At 38.5% G+C, this 10,000-nt stretch overlaps 1 protein-coding gene across 1 annotated transcript in view; it reads left to right on the forward strand.

Moving 5' to 3' along the window:
- Positions 1-10,000, forward strand: part of dcst2 (DC-STAMP domain containing 2) — a 36,360-nt gene that overhangs the window by 8,117 nt on the left and 18,243 nt on the right. Inside the window, exons 7-9 of the mRNA XM_078244476.1 lie at positions 1,439-1,652; positions 2,195-2,352; positions 3,474-3,638. Of these exons, the coding sequence (XP_078100602.1) occupies positions 1,439-1,652; positions 2,195-2,352; positions 3,474-3,638 (537 nt within the window). The remainder of the gene's footprint in view (positions 1-1,438; positions 1,653-2,194; positions 2,353-3,473; positions 3,639-10,000) is intronic.

Genomic DNA, 10,000 nt, shown 5'->3' on the forward strand with positions numbered 1-10,000 from the left:
TCTCTCTGTCTCTCTCTTTCTGTCTCTCTCTCTTTCTGTCTCTCTCTCTCTCTTTCTGTCTCTCTTTCTGTCTCTCTTTGTCTTTCTCTCTTTCTGTCTGTCTTCTTTCTGTCTCTCTTTCTGTCTCTCTCTGTCTCTTTCTCTCTCTTTCTCTCTCTGTCTCTCTCTCTGTCTCTTTCTTTCTGTCTCTCTCTCTTTCTGTCTCTCTTTCTGTCTCTTTCTGTCTCTCTCTCTTTCTGTCTCTCTTTCTGTCTCTCTCTCTTTCTGTCTCTCTCTCTTTCTGTCTTTCTCTCTTTCTGTCTCTCTTTCTGTCTCTCTCTCTTTCTGTCTCTCTTTCTGTCTCTCTCTTGTCTTTCTCTCTTTCTGTCTTCTTTCTGTCTCTCTCTCTCTCTGTCTCTCTCTCTGTCTCTTTCTTTCTGTCTCTCTCTCTTTCTGTCTCTCTTTCTGTCTCTTTCTTTTCTGTCTCTCTCTCCTTTCTGTCTCTCTCCTTTCTGTCTTCTTTCTCTCTCTCTCCTTTCTGTCTCTCTCTCCTTTCTGTCTCTCTTTCTTTCTGTCTCTCTTTCTTTCTGTCTCTCTCCTTTCTGTCTCTCTCCTTTCTGTCGCTCTCCTTTCTGTCTCTTTCTCTTTCTGTCTCTCTCCTTTCTGTCTCTCTCCTTTCTGTCTTCCAGCTGGGCTTGTAGTCGTTATATTATATCTAGTTTACTTTATACTCAAACATCAGATGTTATAAACTACATGTGTTCAGTAATCTTAATGTGTAAAGTAACTAGTAACTAAAGTAACTAGTAACTAAAGTAACTAGTAACTAAAGCTGTAACAGATGAATGTAGAGGAGTAACTAATGTAACTAGTAACTAAAGTAACTAGTAACTAAAGTAACTAAAGTAACTAGTAACTAAAGTAACTAGTAACTAAAGCTGGAACAGATGAATGTAGTGGAGTAACTAAAGTAACTAGTAACTAAAGCTGGAACAGATGAATGTAGTGAGTAACTAAAGTAACTAGTAACTAAAGCTGGAACAGATGAATGTAGAGGAGTAACTAAAGTAACTAGTAACTAAAGTAACTAGTAACTAAAGCTGGAACAGATGAATGTAGCGGAGTAACTAAAGTAACTAGTAACTAAAGTAACTAGTAACTAAAGCTGGAACAGATGAATTTAGCGGAGTAACTAAAGTAACTAGTAACTAAAGCTGTAACAGATGAATGTAGTGGAGTAACTAAAGTAACTAGTAACTAAAGCTGGAACAGATGAATTTAGCGGAGTAACTAAAGTAACTAGTAACTAAAGATGTAACAGATGAATGTAGCGGAGTAGAAGTAGAAAGTGGCATGAAAAGAAAAGGCTCAAGTACCTCACCATCTGGTACTGAAGTACAGTCCTGGAGTACATGTACTTAGTTACATCCCAGCGCTGACTGTTGCTTTTCTCCTCCAGCAACACTGGCAGCGTTTGAGCGAATGAAGCGGGAGTTTGAGTTCAACATCTCGGCCTCGGTGAACTTTGACCTGGACGCCAACAGCAGCGTGTCTCTGCAGCAGCTGTCCCAGGACATCATGGACCAGGTCTCCTCCGACCTGCACAAGTTCCAGAGGCTGAGCCAACCGCTGACGTACGCCGGCCTCGTCCTGCTCGCCGTCTCCTTCCTGAGGTCGCACGCTTTCAGACACCCTTCTCCACGCTGCAGCTAGTGTCAGTCAGCCCTAGTAGGGGGGGGTGCAGACTTTTATTTGGACATATGGGAGTTGCAGGTGTAGGGGGGGGGCAATCATTTAAGACTGGCCTTTTACCAAGTTTTTATTGCTTTTTTATGTTTTTGCCGCTTTTTAAAAAAGATTTGGTGCTTATTTTTGAGTTTTTGGTACCTTTTTCGTGGTTATTTTGGACAATTTATTTCAAGGTTTTTGACACATTTCTAAAGGGTTTTTCACCTCTGTGTGTGTGTGTGTGTGTGTGTGTGTGTGTGTGTGTGTGTGTGTCTGTCTGTGTGTGTGTCTGTGTGTCTGTGTGTGTCTGTGTAGTGTCTGTGTGTGTGTGTCTGTGTGTGTGTGTGTGTGTCTGTCTGTGTGTGTGTGTGTCTGTGTAGTGTCTGTGTGTGTGTGTGTGTGTGTGTCTCTCTCTGTGTGTGTCTGTGTGTGTGTCTGTGTGTGTCTGTGTGTGTGTGTGTGTGTGTGTGTGTGTGTGTGTGTGTAGGGCGATGCGGTACAGACGCAGGTATCTCCGTGACCTCGACTTTGACAACATCTACATCAGCACTCAGTTCGAAGAGCTCGACCAAAAGATGAAGTCAGGGGGCGGGGCCTCAGTCCTGCCAATCACACGCAGAGAGGCCAAAACCTACATCACCCCACGTCAGTACACTTCTGCGTGTGTGTGTGTGTGTGTGTGTTAAACCTTCCTCCCCAGAAAAACTCCCCCATAAGTGGTTAGTTCCAGCATCATTCTGACCTATATTCAGGTTTCTAGTGGCGGCGCCCTCTAGTGGTCGTAGTAGTTCTGACCTATGTTGATGTCTGTAGTGGCGGCGCCCTCTAGTGGTCGTAGTAGTTCTGACCTATGTTGATGTCTGTAGTGGCGGCGCCCTCTAGTGGTCGTAGTAGTTCTGACCTATGTTGATGTCTGTAATGGCGGCGCCCTCTAGTGGTCGTAGTAGTTCTGACGGGAGCAGAGCAGGAAGTAAAGTGAGGAAGTAGAAGAGCGCCAAATGTCCTGGTAGCCAAATTTATTTTCCTACAATGGCCCCGCCAAGACCCGCCCTTCAATAGCAGCTCGATTGGTTGGGGTTAGGCATTGACCTCGAGTAGCCTGACAAGGCAGCCCCACATCCAGATGTTGGGTCTGGGAACTCCCCATTGGCCTCTGCACGCAATAGGATAGCTCTCCAACCAATCAGAGCAACGCTAGCTGATAGATTAAACCTCAAACTCTGAACACATCTTCCTTTTTTAAGAATGACTTCAGGGCCGTTCTTTGTTCTTTTCTCAAAGAAAAGCTGAACTCCAAGTCTTCCAGAGACGCTGTTCACCAGCAGCAGCAGCAGCCATAAGCCCCGCCCACCCACTCTATACACGACGTGATTGGCCTGACCAGAGTTTGGTTTTTCCAGCTCTCAAGCCAACGGAGAGTTGCTAGACGACCCTGGCTGCAGATTACATCTGCTGCTGCTAGGGGTGGTCTAGATTTCTAGGAATTGACCGTGAGTGGTTAAGGTTAGGATAGCTGATTGGTCAGGGGATAGGACCTGTACATGTAAGCATGGACGCTTGGCCAATAGTAGTGTGTGAATGCTATTGAAGGGCGGGTCTTGGCGTGGCCACAGTAGGAAAACAATATTGCGTCATGGTAAGGAGGCAGGTTGGGGGGGACAAACGGAGCTACGTCACGTTCTGGGTCACGTGGTCACCTTCAGGAAGTGAAGTCCTTTCGTAGGTAACTAAGTGAACTGTATTAAAACTGAAGTATCTCTCCTCAGTGTCGCTGCAGCTGTCGGCGCGGGAATGGCGTGCGGTGTACGTGGCCGTGGTCTCGGTGCTCAAACACCTGCTGGTGGGCATGGTTCTGGTAGCGCTGGACTTCCTGGTGTTCTGGATGATGGATCAGGTGCACCACCAGGTGAAGGGGGACGTCGTGGCCAGAGGTGAGCAATGTGGGAATGTAACTAAGTACATGTACTCCAGTACTTGTACTTGAGTCCAGATGTTGAGATACTTGTACTTTACTTGAGTCTTTTTCTTCTCATTCCACTTTCTACTTCTACTCCGCTACATTCATCTGTTACATCTTTAGTTACTAGTTACTTTAGTTACTAGTTACTTTAGTTACTCCGCTACATTCATCTGTTCCAGCTTTAGTTACTAGTTACTTTAGTTACTCCGCTACATTCATCTGTTCCAGCTTTAGTTACTAGTTACTTTAGTTACTCCGCTACATTCATCTGTTCCAGCTTTAGTTACTAGTTACTTTAGTTACTAGTTACTTTAGTTACTCCGCTACATTCATCTGTTCCAGCTTTAGTTACTAGTTACTTTAGTTACTAGTTACTTTAGTTACTCCGCTACATTCATCTGTTCCAGCTTTAGTTACTAGTTACTATAGTTACTCCGCTACATTCATCTGTTCCAGCTTTAGTTATTAGTTACTTTAGTTACTCCACTACATTCATCTGTTCCAGCTTTAGTTACTAGTTACTTTATTTACTCCGCTACATTCATCTGTTACAGCTTTAGTTACTAGTTACTTTAGTTACTCCACTACATTCATCTGTTCCAGCTTTAGTTACTAGTTACTTTAGTTACTCCGCTACATTCATCTGTTACAGCTTTAGTTACTAGTTACTTTAGTTACTAGTTACTTTAGTTACTCCGCTACATTCATCTGTTCCAGCTTTAGTTACTAGTTACTTTAGTTACTCCGCTACATTCATCTGTTCCAGCTTTAGTTACTAGTTACTTTAGTTACTCCACTACATTCATCTGTTCCAGCTTTAGTTACTAGTTACTTTAGTTACTCCGCTACATTCATCTGTTCCAGCTTTAGTTACTAGTTACTTTAGTTACTCCACTACATTCATCTGTTCCAGCTTTAGTTACTAGTTACTTTAGTTACTAGTTACTTTACACATTAAGATTACTGAACACATGTAGTTTACAACATCTGATGTTTGATTCTAACGTAAACTAGATATAATATAACGTCTGTGTGTGTGTGTGTGTGTGTGTGTGTGTGTGTGTGTGTGTGTGCGTGTGTGTGTGTGTGTGTGTGTGTGTGTGTGTGTGTGTGTGTGTGCTGTGAGTGTGTGCGCCAGTGTGTGTGTGTGTGTGTAGTGTGTGCGTCTGTGTAGTGTGTGCTGTCTGTGTGTGTGTGTGAGTGTGTGCATCTGTGTGTGTGCGTGTGTAAAAAGCGTGCCTGTGTGTGTGCGTCAGTGTGAGTGTGTGTGCCTGTGTGCTGTAGTGTGTGTGTGTGTGTGTGTGTGTGTGTGTGTGTGTGTGTGTGTGTGTGTGTGTGTGTGTGTGTGTGTGTGTGTGTGTGTGTGTGTGTGTGTGTGTGTGTGTGTGTGTGTGTGTGTGTGTGTGTGTGTGTGTGTGTGTGTGTGTGTGTGTGTGTGTGTGTGCGTGTGTGTGTGTGTGTCTGTGTGTGTCTGTGTGTGTCTGTGTGTGTGTGTGTGTGTGTGAGTGTGTGTGTGCGTCTGTGTGTGTAAAGAATGTGAATACTTCTTCCAGCGCTGTTTAAAGACCAGAGGAAGTCAGACGGTCTTATTTTAGCTCTGTGGTTCAGGGTATTGGTACTTTTACCTGTCCCTCCTGTTGTCCTCGGGTCAGGTTTGACCCATTTTCAAAAGGTTTCTATTAGGGGCGACCTCTAGCTCCCCCAGTGAGAGCGTGCGCCCCATGTAGGCTGAGTCCTTTGCAGCGGCGCAGGTTCGAACCCGACCTGCTGCCCTTTGCTGCGTGTCATTCCCCATCTCTCTCCCACCTTTCCTGTTTATCGTGTCTCCATCTAATAAAGGGAAAAGCCCCAAAAATGGTTTCCATACAACCGTTACTCTTTACAAGTAAAGTCATCAGTTCACTACTGTCATTTATTTTGGGTGTGTTATTCATATATATAGCGTATAGCGTTTGAAAAAAAATGATCAAAGAATGTCGACAATAATGTCGGAAATTTGTGACAAATATATTTGGGAAATAAGTAGGGCTGTCAGCATTAACGCGTTAATCACGATGCGATTAAGGGCCGAGCATAATAAGTTCATTTGTTTAATCGCATGCCGCCATTTATTAATTTATTTTCACTTCACTTGTCTTTGCGTCGTGCCTAACAGCTACTACTACTACTACTACTACTACTACTACTACTACTTCCTCCTAACACATCCTGCTGCTGCAGGAATAGCAACGTGGATTTCGGCTCCTCATACTGGTGCCGCTGATATGTCTGCTCTTCTCTCTGCTGCTCTGAAACAGACGTTACAGGAAACAGAAACACCGCTTTTTTAAAAAAAGTGACAAAAAAGTCGGAAAAAAGTGACAAAAACATCGGGGAAAACATTGGAAAAAATGACGAAACATTTTGAAAAGTGACAAAAGTGACAAAAACATCGGAGGAAAACATTGGAGAAAATGATGAAATATTTAGAAAAAAATGACAAAAACATCGGGGAAAACATTGAAAAAAATTACAAAATATTTAGAAAAAAGTGACAAAAGTCGGAAAAAAGTGACAAAAACATCGGGGGAAAACAGTGGAAAAAATGACGAAATATTTGGAAAAAAGTGACAAAACATCGGAGGAAAAACATTGGAGAAAATGATGAAATATTTAGAAAAAAAGTGACAAAAAACATCGGGGGAAAATATTGAAAAAATGACGAAATATTTAGAAAAAAATGACAAAAACATCGGGGAAAACATTGGAAAAAATGACGAAATATTTAGGAAAAAGTTACAAAGTCGGAAAAAAGTGACAACAACATCGGAGGAAAACATTGGAAAAAAATGACGAAATATTTAGAAAAAAGTGACAAAAACATCGGGGGAAAACATTGGAAAAAATGATGAAATATTTTGAAAAAAGTCGGAAAAAAGTGACAAAAACATCGGGGAAAATATTGAAAAAATGACGAAATATTTTAGAAAAAAAGTGACAAAAAGTCGGGAAAAAAAGTGACAAAAAACATCGGGGGAAAACATTGGAAAAAATGACGAAATATTTAGAAAAAAGTGACAAAAAAGTCGGGAAAAAAGTGACAAAAACATCTGGGGGAAAAACATTGGAAAAAATGACGAAATATTTAGAAAAAAAAGTGACAAAAACATCGGGAGGAAAACATTGGAAAAAATGACGAAATATTTAGAAAAAAGTGACAAAAACATCGGGGGAAAACATTGGAGAAAATTACGAAATATTTAGAAAAAAGTCGGAAAAAAGTGACAACAACATCGGAGGAAAACATTGGAAAAAAATGACGAAACATTTTGAAAAAAGTGACAAAAAAGTCGGAAAAAAGTGACAAAAACATCGGAGGAAAACATTGGAAAAAATGACGAAATATTTTAAAAAAAAGTGACAAAAAAGTCGGAAAAAAGTGACAAAAACATCGGGGAAAATATTGGAGAAAATGACGAAACATTTTGAAAAGTGACAAAAAATGACGAAATATTAAGAAAAAAGTCGGAAAAAAGTGACAAAAACACCGGGGGAAAACATTGGAAAAAATTACGAAATATTTAGAAAAAAGTGACAAAAACATCGGGAGGGAAAACATTGGAAAAAAATGACGAAATATTTAGAAAAAAAGTGACAAAAAGTCGGAAAAAAAGTGACAAAACATCGGAGGAAAACATTGGAAAAAAATGACGAAATATTTTGAAAAAAGTTGGAAAAAAGTGACAAAAACATCGGGGGAAAATATTGGAGAAAATTACGAAATATTTAGAAAAAAGTGACAACATCGGAGGAAAATATTGGAAAAAATTACGAAATATTTAGGAAAAAGTTACAAAAACATCGGGGGAAAATATTGGAGAAAATGACGAAATATTTTTTAAAAAGTCGGGAAAAAGTGACAAACATCGGGGGAAAACATTGGAAAAAATGACGACATATTTAGAAAAAGGTCGGAAAAAGTGACAAACATCGGGGGAAAACATTGGAGAAAATGACGAAACATTTAGAAAAAAGTGACAAAAGAGACAAAAACATCGGGGGAAAATATTGGAAAAAATGACGAAATATTTTGAAAAAAGTGACAAAAAAGTCGGCAAAAAAGTGACAAAAACATCGGGGGAAAATATTGGAGAAAATGACGACATATTTTGAAAAAAGTGACAAAAAGGTCGGAAAAAAGTGACAAAAACATCGGGGGAAAACATTGGAAAAAATGACGAAATATTTAGAAAAAGTGACAAAAAATGACGAAATATTAAGAAAAAAGTGACAAAAACATCGGGGGAAAACATTGGAAAAAATTACGAAATATTTAGAAAAAAGTGACAAAAAAGTCGGAAAACAGTGACAAAAACATCGGAGGAAAACATTGGAGAAAATTACGAAATATTTAGAAAAAAGTGACAAAAACATCGGGGGAAAATATTGGAAAAAATGACGAAATATTTAGAAAAAAGTGACAAAAACATCGGGGGAAAATATTGGAAAAAATGACGACATATTTTAAAAAAAAGTGACAAAAAAGTCGGAAAAAAGTGACAAAAACATCTGGGGAAAACATTGGAAAAAATGACGAAATATTTAGAAAAAAGTGACAATAACATCGGAGGAAAACATTGGAGAAAATGACGAAACATTTTGAAAAAAGTGAAAAAGTGACAAAAACATCGGGGGAAAATATTGGAAAAAATTACGAAATATTTTGAAAAAAGTGACAAAAAAGTCGGAAAAAAGTGACAAAAACATTGGGGGGAAACACTGGAGAAAATGACGAAATATTTTTTAAAAAGTCGGAAAAAAGTGACAAAAACATCGGGGGAAAATATTGGAGAAAATGACGAAATATTTTAAAAAAAAGTGACAAAAGTGACAAAAACATCGGGGGAAAATATTGGAAAAAATGACGAAATATTTAGAAAAAAAGTGACAAAAAATGACGAAATATTAAGAAAAAAGTCGGAAAAAAGTGACACATCGGGGGGAAACATTGGAAAAAATTACGAAATATTTAGAAAAAAGTGACAAAAACATCGGAGGAAAACATTGGAGAAAATGATGAAATATTTAGAAAAAAATGTCAAAATCGTGGGAAAATATTGGAAAAAATGACGAAATATTTTTTTAAAAGTCGGGAAAAAGTGACAAAAACATCGGGGGAAAATATTGGAAAAAATGACGAAATATTTAGAAAAAAGTGACAAAAACATCGGTGGAAGATATTGGAAAAAATTACGAAATATTTAGAAAAAAGTCGGAAAAAAGTGACAAAAACATTGGAAAAAAATGACGAAATATTTTGAAAAAAGTGACAAAAAAGTCGGAAAAAAGTGACAAAAACATCGGGGGGAAATATTGGAGAAAATGACGAAACATTTTGAAAAAAGTGACAAAAACATCGGGGGAAAATATTGGAAAAAATGACTACATATTTTTAAAAAAGTGACAAAAGTCGGAAAAAAGTGACAAAAACATCGGGGGGAAATATTGGAAAAAATGACGAAATATTTAGAAAAAAGTGACAAAAACATCGGGGGAAAACGTTGGAGAAAATGACGACATATTTTTAAAAAAGTGACAAAAAAGTCGGAAAAAAGTGACAAAAACATTGGGGAAAATATTGGAGAAAATGACGAAACATTTTGAAAAAAGTGACAAAAAAGTCGGAAAGAAAAGTGACAAAAGTGACAAAAATATTGGAGAAAATTACGAAATATTTTGAAAAAAGTGACAAAAAAGTGACAAAAACATCAGGGGAAAACATTGGAAAAAATGACGAAATATTTAGAAAAAAGTCGGAAAAAGTGACAAACATCGGGGGAAAACATTGGAAAAATTGACGAAATATTTAAAAAAAAGTGACAAAAACATCGGGGGAAAACATTGGAGAAAATGACGAAATATTTTTTTAAAAGTCGGGAAAAAGTGACAAACATCGGGGGAAAACATTGGAAAAAATGACGAAATATTTAGAAAAAAGTCGGAAAAAAGTGACAAAAACATCGGGGGAAAACATTGGAGAAAATGACGACATATTTTTAAAAAAGTCGGAAAACAGTGACAAAAACATTGGGGGAAAACATTGGAGAAAATGACGAAATATTAAGAAAAAAGTGACAAAAAAGTCGGAAAAAAGTGACAAAAACATCGGGGGAAAACATTGGAGAAAATGACGACATATTTAAAAAAAGTGACAAAAAAGTCGGAAAAAAGTGACAAAAACATCGGGGGAAAACATTGGAAAAAATGACGAAATATTAAGAAAAAAGTGACAAAATAACGTCACCAAAACAAGTTTGAAATTTTCAAGTAAAGGATCTGAACACTTGTTCCCCC

Source organism: Sander vitreus, unplaced genomic scaffold (assembly GCF_031162955.1).
Source record: "Sander vitreus isolate 19-12246 unplaced genomic scaffold, sanVit1 ctg248_0, whole genome shotgun sequence".
In the NCBI taxonomy this organism is placed as follows: Eukaryota; Metazoa; Chordata; class Actinopteri; order Perciformes; family Percidae; genus Sander; species Sander vitreus.